This window comes from Kryptolebias marmoratus, linkage group LG23 (genome assembly GCF_001649575.2).
Source record: "Kryptolebias marmoratus isolate JLee-2015 linkage group LG23, ASM164957v2, whole genome shotgun sequence".
In the NCBI taxonomy this organism is placed as follows: Eukaryota; Metazoa; Chordata; class Actinopteri; order Cyprinodontiformes; family Rivulidae; genus Kryptolebias; species Kryptolebias marmoratus.
The window spans coordinates 7,841,760-7,858,107 of NC_051452.1; the positions used below are offsets into that span (position 1 = coordinate 7,841,760).

Genomic DNA, 16,348 nt, shown 5'->3' on the forward strand with positions numbered 1-16,348 from the left:
ATTTTGGTTAAACAAGTGAGAAAACCCAGCCCTTTTGTAGCTCTATTTCTCAGACATAATTCACAATAAAACCATCAATCCAAGTATAAGTAGGTCACAGAAAGTTGGACTTTACATGACTGAACTGGCATCTTGATATGTTTTACAGTTTTATTTTGTTTCAATATTTTACCATAAAATGTTCAACTTAGTGAGTGATGGTGTCCCACACACTAACTTTTGAGCTTTCTTTGCTTTTCAAAATTTATGCAAACTTTTTTTTTTTTTAGTATTTTAACAGTCTTTACACTTTCTACACAAGTTATACATAAAACTTCAGGAATTTTTCTCTTCTTTCTCGGCTTTTCTCAAATCCCACCTCATTAACTTTCATTATATCTGAGCTCTCTTCAAAACTGAAAGTGATGCCTTATTTTTTAGTTTGTTACATCTGCAACATAAAACACTTTGGATACTAGGGGTGGGAAGGCATTTCACAACATGCCAAAACCCTTCCACAGGGAGGTGTCCAGGAGGCATCCTAACCAGATGTCCAAAACAACTGGATCCTGTCTATGTGTAGAAGCAGAGGTTTTACTTTTAGCCCCTCTCTGATAAATGAGCGCCTCACCACGTCTCTAAGGCTGAGCCTGGCCAACCTGCAGAGAGGAGCTGTTCCATGTCCCAACTGCCAATTATAATAATCGGGGACTGGACTTCCAAGGCCTCTGCCTTGGTCTGCTACACTATCTACAAAGTGCTGAACTTTTCACACTCCTCGTATGGGTGGTGGGTCAAAGGGTGAGTAGATTCAAGCTAGGCCCAGCCACCAGGTGATCGCACTCAGGCCCCAACCCCAGGCCTGACTCCAGGGTGGAAACCTGGTAACCCACCAGGCTGGCTACATTGATTCATTGTTGTATTTTCCATGAAGGGTCTTCTGATCCGCTCTTTGTCTCCTCCTTCACCCATAGGGGACCCTACCAGAGACAAAGCTCCTAGGATCATTAGAGGACTTAGACTCCTCTGCCACGATAAGGTGGTGGTCCAAGGAGGAGTAGCTGCATTTCCACTGTTCAGGATTTCTTTAGAAAATTTCTAGGTCTCAGCACAGCTTGTCTTAAAGCCTGTTTTTACTCATCTGTCTTGTCCTGACAGATGAATTGTGTCTCCCCTTTAGCTGCTGTCTTTTTGTGACCCCGCTCCCCCTTTTTCTTTTCTTTGCCTCACACCTTCGAAGCCCCATTAGGAGCGTCAAGATGCCTCCTGGACAAACTCGGCACCCCCTGCTGCTTTCTCTATTGAGAATGACAGAGCGTTGCGAGGATGCTCTACTATTCAGATCATAAAAACGATGCGTCTTCTCACAGGCTCGCCCATCGTTCCCCTCCTTCCACCCCTGTAGGGCAGGTCCCCCCTCCCCTACAGTGGGGATCTGCTGATGATGCCATGCTGCTCTCCAAGGAGTTGGAAATCTGGGGTTCTTAGCGAGGAAGGAGCAAAAACCCTAAAGGGGAGATTAGGAGCCAGACTGTGCTTTCTAGAGATTTTGTGTGTGTGGATGTAGCAGCGGGGGTGCCGTGTAAGTATTGCTCGGTAAAGCTATAGATTACCGTCTCTGTCAGCTGCGACGGCCACTGCTGATGAGCTCCTGCTCGGTATCATTTTGTATCGATTAGGCGCCGCGATGCAAACACGCACACAAACACACATAGGCGCTTGCCGAGCTGGCCACTGCCTTGGGCTACCGGTCATTTAGCTGTCACCTCAAAGTGATGGCTTGGCCCGGCACAGCAGATCAATGGGAGACACAGACCCAATAACGTGTGCCGGCAGGGTAAAACACACAAACGTGCACGGACACACTCACATATACACACAGGCTGAATCAAAGCCAAACTTTTACCTCGATAAAAGTGTCAACCGTGTGCGCTGAATTACAAGCGGCAATAATAAAGATGACTATAAACAAAGTCAGTAAAGCAAAACAGCGTGTCATAAAAAATAAAATCAGAAGAATAAGAGAAACGATAAGACAGTTTGGTTAGCCGGTTGGTTGCAGGAGAGAATATTGATGTCAAAGCTGATATGATTGTTACCTACCTGTAGGGTAAAACTGTGATTAATTTCTCAAAGGGATTTTAATCAGAGCTGATGTAACGGCGGTAATGCACTGACACCCTGTGAATAGAAACCAAGGCCGTCGTATTTTCTGTGACCAAAGGTATTAAATGAAAATGCACAACAAGCAACAAACGGAATGTCATTTGAATGTGAAACAACAAAAGACGTGACGCAAAAGCTGCTGGAGAGAGGGTTTAAATTCCCTCCAAGACATGAATATTTTTTGACTTTTTAAGTACAGAGGGAAACTCCTGCCATAAAAAATGGCTGGAGGAAATAATCAATGTGTCATGTTGACAACAAAAGGTTGTTTTCTTTTCCAATTTGTGGGGCAAATCACTTGCTATAGAAAAAGCACAAGTCACTCGAGAAAAAGGTTGCATTCATCTGCAGCTGATTAATTTTTGGAGTTAGTCTAATTTAAGATTTCTGCCACAGCCATCTGACCTTTGGAAGCAAAAAAATGGCAAAAACTCAATTTTACACATATTGAGCTGAAATTTTGGTCGTACCTGAGAGTCATCTCCAACACTGAATCTGAGTGCATTACATTGCTTAAAACTTGAGCTTTATCTGTTGGTGTCAACCCTGACTGTCTATTTTGGTTGAAAAGACAACACTTAATCAACAATGTTCACAATGACCATTTTTAATTTGTTTTTGACATCAGGAATCAACAGTAATTCAATTTATAGATCAGAAGCCATTTTAATTTTATTTTAGTGAGTTTTTCTATCTAGGTTTTCCCAATTATTGTATTTTATAAAATACCTTTCTAGTTAAATGACCTATTATGAAGAAGCCAACAAAGTTTATGTAAAATATTGACAAGAACATTGTTTTATTTTAGACCAATTGTGCCATATAGTCAGGAACAAAAAAATCCACTTAATCCAAAATTATGCAACCCCACAAAAATGTGCTGCAGGGAATCATAGGTCTTCTCCTAAAAGATGTGACAACATATCCCACCCCCAACCTCCATGCATCTAACAATAGTGGGACATCGTTCCCCCTTCTAGCTCAGGGGACCCTTATAGTTCTGCCCTTTTCAACCCTGCTAGCATGAGCACTGAATTTTATTCATAGCACCTTGTCTCCATCACAGCATCTGTAAAAACCAAACATGATCATCCTAAAATTAATGAGCCGTATCCACCCCATTACATTTATCTGTTTAGTGGCGTTTTGGGCCTTCCTTTAGGGCATATGCATGCTCCTCTGTTCATATTTATAACCCAGGCTTTTTATTAGCCACGTAGCGGGGCGCTAACAGTTGGGAGGCAGCGTGCGCTTTGATGGTGATGGCAGGCGGTTTGGCGCGGACCAAATGTGAAGGGAGGAGATGAAGAGAGAGGATCAGCTGCCGAGAAAAAAGGCCCTTTGGAAGAAGGGAGGAGAGGATGAGATGGCAGGAGGACAAATAAGGAGACTGAAATGAGGGAATCAAGTTGGGTTCACAGACTGCTTAACTTTGTGACAGATTGTCGTGATCAGTGAATATTTACCATGCATGATGTTTTGTTTTTTCCATGTTTAATTCAGGGTTTGTGTATGTAAGCTCAATACATTTCCACACATTAAACCTTTTCTAGCATTTTCTGTTGAATTATGTATGAATTTTGGATCAAAGATAACTTAACTCCAATAGTACCAGATCAGCTAAACATATTTTTATCTAGAAATTGGACATGTTTATTTATGAGTACAGCAGGGCTGCACGATATAGTAAATAAGAATCATCATTGTGATATCAGTGAGTGTAATACCAGCATTGAAAAAGATTGCACGGATCACAGTAATTTATATAACTTTATTTCAAATGTCATGAAATCAGATTTGGTCAAAAAAACAGACTGTCCTTGCACTTGATGTCCATATCCAGTTCAGATGGTACAGGTCAAGATGCTCTGTTTTTCCAAAATTGTGCAACCCTGGAGTAGAGCAATAAAAGTCTATATAAAACAGAAACCTGTGTCTTATACGCCTTGTCAATCAAGCTGAACTACATTTCTTTGAAAATATATTATCACTCACAATGTCTTGATGACATTTCTGCTAAACAGCTTCATTGAAATTAATCATAAGACCCTTTACATTGGATAATCTTACAATTGCGTAAAAAGAGTCAGCCAGAATGTGGATGTTTTTTGCAGAGGCTTTGCAAGGTATTCACAAGAGAATATTAAGAATTGAATGGGCTCCCTAAAACGTGTTCATAAACTTTTCATTTTCCAACCAACAAAATAATAGGGACAAAGGCTTGTGACTCATCTATAGCCTGGGGATTAGCTCCCACTTGATGTTTCATGACCCAAGATGGGGTTATAACCACGACTTTGAATCTACAAGGAGCATGAATAGTCTTGAAGCATTTTGAGTTTGCAGTTTTTGTTTTTACTTTTGCTGTGGCAGTGTATCGAGGTCCTGGGTGGAGTGAGGTGGCAGTAGTGAAGGAGTACCTATGGTGTGGGACCTGCATGCACCAACTTGGCTTGGTTGTCAAGATTTGACAGCAGGACCTCACGCCTAGGCTGCGACCCCAACAAACCCAAACACTGGCAAGTACTTAGAGCCTAGCAGGGTCACGACTGCCTTAACACTAAAGGTTTTCCAAATTTGTTGTGATCCAACCACGCTCCGATTGGTCAAACAGGTCATAGAGACCACAACGAGCTGGTCATTTATTGTAAACATCACCTAAGCAACAGCAAAAGTCACAGCTGAAAATCATCAGCAATTATCTAAATGTTGTCGAATTCAGTCCTTCAGTTTTTGTCAGAATTGACTTTGGTTGTTTCAAGAACCTTAGAAACAACAAACTGAAGTCACGTCATCCTTCAGTTTTTCCACTGCACCATTAGTTGTAGCCCTATACATCTGGATGTAAGAAATAAAGTAGGTTTTCATGCTTCACATGAACATCAGTCAGGCTCCACTTTGACCTAATTGAGTATAACCTTTCACTGCTCAACCAATTACACAAGACATAGCCAGAAAACTGGCTGGTGATGGACAAAAAGGTTTCATGCAACCAAGCATTTCTTGATTTATCTTGATAGACCTTTTGTCTTTGACATTTTGACACACTACAGTCGGGACAGTGCAAGTGCGAATAGTAAAATTAATGATCACTGAATTTATTTGCTCCAGGTTCGTGGAGCTGGAGGCCTATGCGTCACATGGCTTATTGCTGCACTTAAATGGCCATTATTAAACTTATTAGTGACAGAAGTGTTTAAATTTTCTGCCTTGACAAGCCAAAAAGAAGGAAAACAGCTGTGAAAAGGGGCTATTTATTCTTAATCACTACCCATTTCACTGTCAGAGGTATTCTTCTGATTGGTTATGTTGAAAGAAGTCTTAATGACTAGTCGTCAAAAATTTGATTGTCCTATAAAAAGAAACTGCTTTAGATGATGAGTCATTTGTGACAACTTAAACTGAGTGTTTAATCACACACTTCGATGAAGCAATAAGCGCCTCAGATTTACACCTCTGTCCTGCATTTGTTCTTGGTCAGAGATCGCCGCTATAATTGCAGAAGCAATTATAGTGGCAGTTTCTTCTGAAACTGTTCAGAAATATTGCTGTCTTTATTTCCAGGAAATAAACAGCTTACCCTGTTAGATTTGAGACAGCTCTACCCAATGATGTGGTTTTAATCTATCTAGCTGTGAGTGTCATATCTCAGGCTGAGTTTAGATCTCTTGTACCCCATGTTCTTTAGTCATTGCCTAATTTATGGTTTACTTAAAAAAGATGGATCACAAATCAGGATTTTATAGATGTTTTTAAAATAAATTTGTCAGTGAAAGATTTGGGTCTGTTGGAACTTTAATCATCCACAGTTCTGCTGCAGAAAATGTGCTTCAATAAATTGTTCTTAACTTAATAGATGACTGTGTTAAGTTGTAATTTTTCCTCTGTCTACACAGTTGTAACAAAAACTCTGAAATACCCATGCTGGGTAGGAAATTTACCACCTATTGTAGCATTTGTTTTGTTTGTTTGTTTGTTTTTTGTCTTGATATTGCTGAAAATTTCCTCCCAGTTATTTTAACACTCCAACAATGTTTAACAGAATTAGGACTAAGTAAGATGGATGTAAAAAATAAAATAAAGCTGGTAAAAACGGCTCTATTGTTGTTTTAGTTACAAATAGACTGTTGCATCAGTGTTTATGAAAAGTGTTTTAAGTCCAAAAGGATGCACCAAAAACAGCATTAAAAAATCCCTCCTTAGAAAGTATTCTTAAAGATTTTAAGTTATTTCCCACATTAAAATCTGCATTTGTGTGTGGTCGGCAGGTGCAAACGCTGCAGAAAGTCTCATTTAAATAAATCTTTGGTGTAGTGTGGACCAAGTGTTAGTTTAGCCCAGTTTTAGAGTAGACATCTACAAACTATTTATGTCTGTTTACTGTATAATTCTGGCAGTATTCAAGCTTAAATTAGTCTTGAAAAGTTTGGTCCCTAAAGATTCCATATAAGGTAGACATGGCCATGACAGTGTCACCCAATGGTTGGTGGACTGCAATTTTAAACCTTCAAGATCGTCATGTAGTGTGTTTTTATTGTTTTTATCAGAACCTTAAACTAAGGACAACTGAGGGAGCAGATCAAGTGAAGAGTAGTATTACTTATGTGAACTCCTTAGAGTTACAACTAAGTCATCAGTTGATGTTAGGAATATTTAAGATGCTCTTTAGCCAATGATTTTCAGTACTTTAAAAAAACAAACAAACCTTGAAGTCTGCATAAAAACTCTGCTGTTATTGTCTCTACTACTAGAAATCTAGAGAAAGAAGTAAGATAAAATTGCATCTATTTGAGCTAAAACCTTGGCTTTTATTGCACATACCATTAAGACTATCATGTTTGTCAGTGTTTTTAAATAAATCATTGGTAGAGCCAATGCCACACAGAAGATTTCTTTTTGCTGGCGGAGATGGGGCTGCTGGAGCAGCCAGTGGATTGTCTCAGCTTGTCTTGGCTGGCATAAAGAACTCATCCCAAAAGCCCTTTAGGAAATGGACCCTGGCTTTGTGTGTGGCCAATTGATGGTGGCTCTCCAGATCGGCGTTTGTCCAAATGGACCTAAGCCGTGTGCATTCCTTTATCTTGGCCATTGTGCCATGTTTTTGGCACGTAATTTCTTGCCCCCACACTCTTGCATGTTGCCCACTTGATGTCATGAGACCAGCAAAAAGATGCATGCACGTAGGTGTTTGCAGAAACACTCTTGCAAGAACTGCATAATTATGCACACATACACTTGCCAAATTTTGTTCATATGCAGTCAAACTTGCATATTTGCATACAACACATACACCCTCATCACTACACATCAAGCTCACAGGAACTGCTGATCATCTGCATGACCTTCTCTTCAATATTGATAATGTCACCACCTAGGGGAGGAGGAGGAGGAAAGAAAGAAAGGGTGAAAAGGCCTCAATGGGGAAAAGACGAAAAAGACAAATGGAAAAAAAGAGCACACAATAAGCTTGTCATACCTGTCACCTACTCACACGGAGCCTCTTTTATTCATCATGCACGCTCACTTGTAAGAACGCTGTATGTCTGTACATACACACAACATCCTAGCTCATCTCCGTTGGTCGCAACCTAACATTTACCCTGTACGAGCCCCCTTTTCTGTGTGTGAGGCCTGTGGCTTGCCCGCTGACAAGATCCTGTTATGCCAAATGTCACACTTCCAAAAAGGATTCGCCCCCTCACAGTGAAAATGAAGTCAAGACCTGCCTTCGCTCTCTGTACTCCTCTGCCTACTTGTCCTTCCATCATTCGTCTTCCACCCCCCCCACCCACTTCTTTGCCACCACCTTCTTTCACTTATCTGCTTCTATCCTCTTTTCTGCTCCCTTGAACTACCTCACGCACACACCTTGGTTTGCAGCTCTCAGCATTTTGGTGAATAAAGTCTCCTTTAACTGGCTGGTTTTAGAAGATAATTAGTCCTCACCTGGGTGGAATGGGGGGGGGGNGGGGGAGAGGAGGGGGGCAAGCAAAGAAGAAAAGAACAGAAGAAAAGGTTGAATTTTGGAAATCGATCTACGGTGAGGCAGAATGGCAAAAAAAGAGTGATGAGAAGGGTCACTTGAGGGGTTAAAAGATATTGACTTTTTTTTTCTTTGAGCAGATTTGTGTTTTTCTACATTGTTAAGGCACACTTATCAGGTCTTCACACTTTTTATACCAATTATGCTCTGAAAGTAGGAATAAAGAAGAAAAGTTCCTCTTTTTAATTCAAAACTTATTGTTTTAAGCCGACAAAGAAGCAGTAAAGACTTTTATGATACTGCAGTGCAGGAAAGAATTTAATATTCTTAAAACCATCACAGGAAAATGTAGGCATGGAGGTGTACAGCAAAATAAAAGGCATAGCACATTATCTTGGCTTCTCATTGTAGAAGCAGTCCTGAGCAGCTTTTTAATTTGATTTCATTACAAACAATACTGTGCACACTCAACATCCCTTTTTGTTCCTAGAAAGAAATGGCTTAGAGGAGAAATCACACTCCCTTAGCAACAGACGCCGGCCTATTTTTAGAAGGTGCAAACAAGGAAAGAGGGGAGTTGTAAGATTGTAAATGTCTCTGATGTGTTCAGTCTGTGCAACCTTATTCCTGATAATGGAACTAGCTACTCTGTCTGTCAGTGCCTATTTACACACAAATGAAGCGGCGAGTTGCACGCACCCAGTGGAGCCGCTAGCCTCCATCTCAGCTGTCAAAATGGGTTAGTGGCTACAAGCGAAACACGGCGATCCTTGGGATCAAACCAGCGCCGTCCATTCAGACATAATAGCTTCATCCTTGGACACGGAGTGTCTTTTTCCCCCACCAGCTTCTCACTGCTCAGAATCTCGCCAGCTTGTAGTAAAGTAATAGACTTCTCAGGATGCCAGTTCACACAAATAAGGGATGCAGCCTTTTATTTGCTCTCTGCAGGGAGAGGTGTTTGGAGTAATGGGGATGAAGCAGACCATAACTACAGCTGAATAAATCTTCCTATCTCAGCTCAGTGAAAGCTGACACACACATGGTTTGTCCAAGCTCCATAAAATGTTGCTTGATAGAAGTTCTGTGCAGTTTAGGACTTCTCTTGCCTCACTATGGTTCCGCGCGGCAGCGGTTGCAATCAATCAGGGTTTAATCAGCCATCTTGGTGACTATCTTTGCATGTGACAGCTGTGCAGAGTGGCTGCCTACCTGGTGAGAGGACAGCATCTTAGAGATTTTCTCTCCTCATCATGTAAAGGCATAATAGATGATCTGATGGCTGTTGAAATCGTTAAGTGGGATGTGAGGCATCATAAGTGCATACGCCTAAATGTGTGAATTTGCCTGAAATGAATCTAAAATTTGTGTTTTATCTCCTGTAGACCTGCCTGGAATTGGAACGTTATCTGCAGACAGAGCCCAAACGTCTCTCAGAGCTTTTTGACCAGGACCTCGATGGCCTCCTTACACCAGCCTACCTAAAGGAGGATGGTGAGGAAGATCTGACAGACTCCCTGCTCCCCAGCCTGCCCCACCTTCCGGAACCTCCGAGTCCCCCCCCAGTGATCCTGTGCCACTCACGGCAGAACGTACCTTCCTCCGCGGCAATGACAAGGGACCTCAAACCCAAAGGACAGGAGCCGGAAAATGCAGAGGGGCTAGAAGGGGTCCATCAGGCTCAACTGAGTGCCGTCACCTCCCTGACTCCCCCGTCTTCGCCAGAACTGGGCCGACACCTCAACAAGCCCAACCAGACACTGACGGCCACGGCTGACGGCACGCTCACTTTGAAGCTGGTGGCCAGGAAGGTGGGGCTCAGCGCCGCCCGGCTGGTGGCGGGACATGCACTTCCTATCCAGATGAAGGACGAAGAGGAGGGAGCAGCATGTGTGGCTGGAGATCTACCAGAGAACAAGAAGAGGATCCACCGTTGTCAGTTCAATGGCTGCAGGAAGGTGTACACCAAGAGCTCCCACTTAAAGGCACACCAGAGGACACATACGGGTAAGAAATTTATTTATTTTTTTATAAAGCTGTCATAGTTACAGTAGACTTAATGGTTGTTAACCCTTTAATCAAGTTTGTTTTAAATAAATTAGTCAGATATTTCAGATTTGTGTGTTCAGTCCCCGAGAATAATAAAAGATTTTTATGTGTGGCATTTTTAATGTGCAACCCATTTAAAATACATGATTGTTTATCATCAATGCAAATGTCAAATATATTTTAATTCTAAATATTTTCAGACTATTTATGTAGGAATTATTCGATTTTTCTTTGAATATTCAACCTCCCTGTCCAATCCTGCCGGTATCTCTATAAACTTAAGACCAACTTGCTGCATTTCATACGTGTGCTGCTGCTCATCCTGCTAGACGGGTAATAATCCTTTCAAAATAAACTACAATGACAGAAAGACACTGGCAACGCTCTGAGTTGTTTCTCTCTTTTTGGGAGGGGGGTCGACAGTAGATGACCTGTTGATAAAAGCACTCCTTGGAAACAACTAGGCGTGTCATTTCTAGTTGTGTTTTTATGGTTCATATAAAAGCCAGATCCAATCACCCTTTTGTCACCCTTTTTTTTATAATCGCCTCGTTTTCTAGAATTCTTCAGAACCTAAATGGAGATTACCAAGATATCAACTTCTTGAAATATGTACACAATAGAAAAGTGTAAAGAAATCAGTTATGTAATCAAAGAACAGGCTCTTAACAGCATCACATTATCCCAATGAAAGGTAAAAAAGTAACGACTTTAAGAAAATATTTTATTGCATGAGGGTAGGTTGTCAAGGTTCCTTTAAAGAAGGATTGTGTAGCTATAACTCTCCCGCTCCTCCATCTCAATCCCAAAGCACTCAGACCTCTGTCAGGGAGCTGTCCTCCGTCTGAGTAACTGCACGGTGATGGATGGATTGACCTGGATAGGCCGCCATTTCCCCACTTTATTCCAGGCGCCTGTCCTCTATCCGTTCTCTAAGTCTGGGTTGCAGTTTCTCATTCTGAAGTTGTCTGGTTTTGAAGGGATTGGTAATAGGATCACTTTTAAGATTGGCGAAATGTGTTTGAAATAAAAAAAAAAACGGTGTATTACAGTCTGACGGAATCAGTGAGCTCACTCTGGAACTGACCAAAAAAAAAGAGACAAGAACTACTGTAGGTATGAGTGTTTGCTGTTATTAATTAAAAGCCTGGCATGCCTTGGATGGTTGCATATCCCCCGCCACCTTTCATGCCAGAGTTTGGGACTAAGACCATCTTGTGCTGAGAAAAAAACAGTTATAGGTATTTTAGTGAAACATCTATGTGAATGTGCAATTTCATGTGATAATGCGATATTTTGCACAATCTATGACTCTCAGCTACTACCACACCAAATGTTGCCTCAATATCTGTAAAGTTCACTCAATTATAGCCATTTTTGTGTTGGCTGATGTTGATTAGCTGTGGCAGCCATCTTCAACTTCGTGAATTAGGTGTAACAGCCAGCTGATGCTACAATGCAGAAAAACAACTATAATACATTCAATTTTACAGATACTGAGCTAAAATTTGGTGTGGTAGGCGCTGAGTATCACCCTTGCTGAGAACCTTGGCATTAACTGTTGGAGTCAGCCCTTTTTGTTTGTTAGTAAAAAATCTTATGCACCACCTGGTGGATTTTAATTAAACTTTCAAAAAGTAATCATTGGATGTACAAATACAACTAATTACCTTTTGGAGTCAAACCAGTTCAGGTAGCTACTACAGCCTAGTGCCTTAGAAAACACAAAAATTCTTTAAACTCAGTAAATTTTGCAGATGTTGAGCTATATTCTGATGGGAAAGTAGATGAGTGTCACTCACAATACATACTTCAAATGCTAAAAGCTTATTCTGAATCGTATGTGATGCATATCATTTTCAATATTTGGACAAAACAGCTAAAATTCTGTCATATCACATCTTAACATGAACTCTGCCATGAAAGGCGTTCCTTCAAGGAATGCTAGGCCTTTATTTCTATATTTGTTCTGGTTTCATCTACAAAAGGTGTTCAGGGGTATAATGAGGTGATTATTGACATGCGATACGTAAAGCTTGTTCTTTTAACCAGGGGGATACAGCTACGGAGGTCCATCTCGTTAAATAAGGTTACAGTAACTCAAATTAGATTTCTTTTCTCCCAGCCGTCTAAACTTATCAGCTGCTCGGCTGAAAGATCAACAAAGCAGCTCTACAAAGACGCCACACGCTTCTATTTTGATGGGTGCGAATTTGAAAAAAAAAAAAAAAAATTCCAACTTGTCAACCTCTGCATGTTGAGGATAATAGAAACATGCTGTATGTGTGATCACACCCTCGGTGGTGCGCAGGCAGCAGCTTGACTACAACAAAGGGCTCAGACATGCCATCATCGATTCCCCCCAGTGTGGCACGTTCACAGCTGCTGTGATTAAACTCCACGCCAACTGGGCCAGGCTCTGGGAAACCAGTGCCACCGGTGCTGTCCAACCGCAAGGACAGGAAGTCGAAATGGCAGAAATCTACAGACAGATAATCCTCACTGTGCGAGATTCAGATTAATATTAAAGGGAACTGATCAAAAAATATCTGAACATGGTACAAGTGTTTGATGCTATAAATAACATTTTAGAACTGTCATATTTTAAAGGTGTTGAGCAACTTTAAAAATAACTCATTTCATGTGAATGAATTCAAATATATGAATCCATTTAGCTCACCATTTATAGACCGCTTAGGATCAAGTGTAGCTCTTTTATTTTTAACCTACGACCTTCTAATAGGAACATCTGTTCACAGTGCACTAAGGTTTATTTTATTAGAAATGACTTTTATTTCTAACTTTCAGGACTGACCAACAACAATAACAAAGAAAGGTTTAGCATTCCTTAAATGAATGCATATCACCCGCTGCCTTCAATGCCAGAGTTTTAGACATAGAACATCTTATACTGAGAAATGATGAGTCCTTTGGGTCACACCTTGGCAATAATACTATGCGTAATTTCATGCAACATCAGCTACTACCACATCAAATTTTAGCTCAATATCTGTAAAACTGACTGTGTTATAGCCATTTATGTGCTGGCTAATAATGATTACATGAGGCAGCCTACTTGTATTGGGTTGGCTCCAAAAGTTAATAGAGTTGGAGGTTTACATCCAGTGGTTATTTCCTGAAAGTTTTGGTAAAATCCACCTAGTGCTTCATGAGATATTTTGCTAACAGACAGGCAGAGTTGACTCCCTAGAGTTAATGCTAAAGTTTATGCAAAGATCTCAGACAGTGATAAGCACTGAGTATGTCTGAGCTGTGAAGCTTTAAAGAGGGATGGTTTTCTCACCTCTTTCACTAAAATCCCATTGATCTCCATTTTTTTTACTAGCAGTTTATTTGCAGATTTTGTCTACGTTGTGAGATGAACAGCTACCAAAAGTCAGAGCAGATTATTCCCAATTGAGCAGCAAGTTTTGATGTATACTTTGCATGTTTTATATTAAAGCCTGACAAGATGCAGAGCAAATATTTTTATTTAAATACTAAGTAGGGCCCTTTTAAAACCTGTGCTTGCTTGTTCTTTATGGTAAAAACAATCTCCTCAAAGCCCAAGATCTATTCCAATAAAAACTAAACATAAGCTTCAAAGGTTGACACTATTTTATCTGCCTGACAAGTGATTCGTGACAGTGTTTGATCCTTTTTCTTTGACAGTTTTACTACCTGACTAATTGCTTTTGTGCAATCCACTCCCAAAAACGAATGATTTATTTCGGATCAAAATGTCATTCTTCATCCTTTTCCTCTAAAATAATTGATAAAAAATGTATATCATGATGTTTTATTGATTGTGATATATGAGCTGCATAAAGAACAGAGTTGCATCAGGAGCCTCTCCTCTCGATCAGTTTGTTTTTGGGAGCTTTAATAAAAAAGCTGAAAAAAAAAAACACCATCTGTCTTCTTAAAGCAGCAAGGTATAATGATGAAGGGGGAAAACTGTTGACACAGGATGACAGAAGGAGACAGGAAAGCCAAAGAAACGGCAGAAGAAGAGGAGATGATGATGTGGAGTAAAACAAAGAGTGGATGAAGATGGGAACGGGGGGAGGTACGGTGGAGCGATCCTCTTCAGAAAGACACGACAGTGCCACGGGCTCCCTCATTCACGGAGCCATTATCCTGACAAGTTTAAAGATGTCATTACTCAAATCCTCTTTTTCTTAGTTGTTATTTCCATAAATTACCAAACGGAGAAAAGGCTACGATTTAATCTGGAATTAGGCGGGCTGAGTTGAAATGACAGTGCCCTGTAGAGCTTTTTGTGAATAGGCTTATGGCAGATAAGGAATGGTACAATTAGATTTTAGGCTAAAGGAAAAAAAAAAAAAAACGAGGTCTGTTAGGTTGTTCTGTCTCTTCATTCGTTTCCTTTTTCTCCTTTCCTTCAAAATATGTTTTTTCAGGAATACATAGCCGGTATGCATATATTCCTCTTTATTGTGCTTTTCCACCACGAATCGAAGGTTTCATCATCCTACAAGTGAATCGTTTTCAGGCCAGTGTTGCATTTATAAGCATGGAATCACCCTTACTCATGGTTTTCATGAACGCCAGCTTTGAAAAACAAATACTACACATGAAAACGTAAGGATTTTATCAACTTTAACTCAGTGTTTCTGTCGCTGCTGTAGGACTTAAGGTTTTCTCTGAAATCCCCTCAGAGTGTAGGGAGCCAACACTCAAGTGTTCATAGACTTTAGTTATATTTTAGCTCAACCTTTTCCCTTCAAAACATTTTAACTTTTTGTATCTCCTACGAGAAATACTGTTGAAACACAGTTCAAAGCTTTCGCAGAGCAACAGTTTGGTTGAGGCTTACTTTTTAGTTTGTATTTCTGCCTGCTTTTTGTTCTCTTTACAGATCTTTTACAGTTTATACATGAAAATGTAGGCGTTTTTGCTTAGCTTACGTTATTTCAAAGTTGATGTTAGAATTTTGGGATGTCGTTTCGTATAAATGTCCTTTTTTTCAACATTCTCTGCTACATGTCTCCGTCATTTCCTCCATCTGTCATCCTCCCCTCTTAGCCTGTTTGTCTTCCCTCTGACTCGTCTCCGACCCTGCAGCGCTAACTGCGGGCCGGACCCCATAAAGCGCTCTCGGAGAGCCTCCATAATGACCTCAGAGACCCCGGATGCCCTGCTTCGGCTCCAGCTAATGGAGGGAATGTAATTAACTTCCAATGCTGGCACCTGAGAGGCTGGAGAGAGCGTGTGCACGAGTCTGTGCGAGAGAACGTTCGGAAGTAACAGATTACACATAATGGGATTACAGTGACTCTGGAAACACCCGGCTATCAAATTACACACGAGAAATATGTTTAGGAAAGGGAAGAGTTTTGTTGGCACACGTGTTTCTCTTGGATAGCAGGGTTAAGACAGTTAATGGGAATCTTTATAAGCAACTTATTTGCTTTAAACAACAACACTGTCCACAATCACGATTGTTTAAATGAGAGCAAATAATCCACTTAGCTTTATAATCTACATTTTAGTTTTTTTTCCTTTTTTTAGCCTTTTCAGGCGAAGTAATCCAAAAGTAATAGTGCCATAATCAGATTATGCTTTTGAGATCAGGCTAATCCACTGGATTAGGATGAAAACTGTCATTCAGTGAATGCAGCTCTGTATTTTTAAAGTAGCCTTTCCAGTCCAGGGAGCGTGAAAGTGTGTGTTTGTGCAAGCGAGTGTGTACCTGCTCTGCTCGCCTGTTTGTATGAGGGCATCTTGAGGGAGAGGAGAGAGGTGGAGGAGGAGGAGGGGGTGGAGGATTTGTTGCTAGGCAACGGCGAGCAGTGTATCGTTGGAGGAGTCGGTAGCTGAGTGGTTATGTACTGCTGCAGGCTCTGGTCTCTTAGTGCCCGCCCTCCTCCTCCTCCTGCTGCTGCCTCCACCACTATCACCACCATCGGCACTGCATCCCACCCCCCCATCGCCTCTCGCCCTGTACAGCTCCACCGTTGCCGTCGCTAGGCAACTGCCTCCGCGCTCTGCCAGCGTGCTCGGTAATTGGCCGGTGGCATGGCGGCGTGCCGTCGCCAGATTCAGCCAGCTGCACTGACTGCTGTGTTCTCATGTTTCAACCCCCCCACCCCTCCCACCCCAATACCTCCATCCACACACACATACACATAGATACCCCCCCCCCCC

At 41.2% G+C, this 16,348-nt stretch overlaps 1 protein-coding gene across 1 annotated transcript in view; it reads left to right on the top strand.

The window, feature by feature from the left end:
* Positions 1–16,348, top strand: part of LOC108242179 (Krueppel-like factor 7) — a 43,622-nt gene that overhangs the window by 17,421 nt on the left and 9,853 nt on the right. The window contains exon 2 of the mRNA XM_017426860.2: positions 9,514–10,135. Coding sequence (XP_017282349.1) covers positions 9,514–10,135 — 622 coding nt within the window. The remainder of the gene's footprint in view (positions 1–9,513; positions 10,136–16,348) is intronic.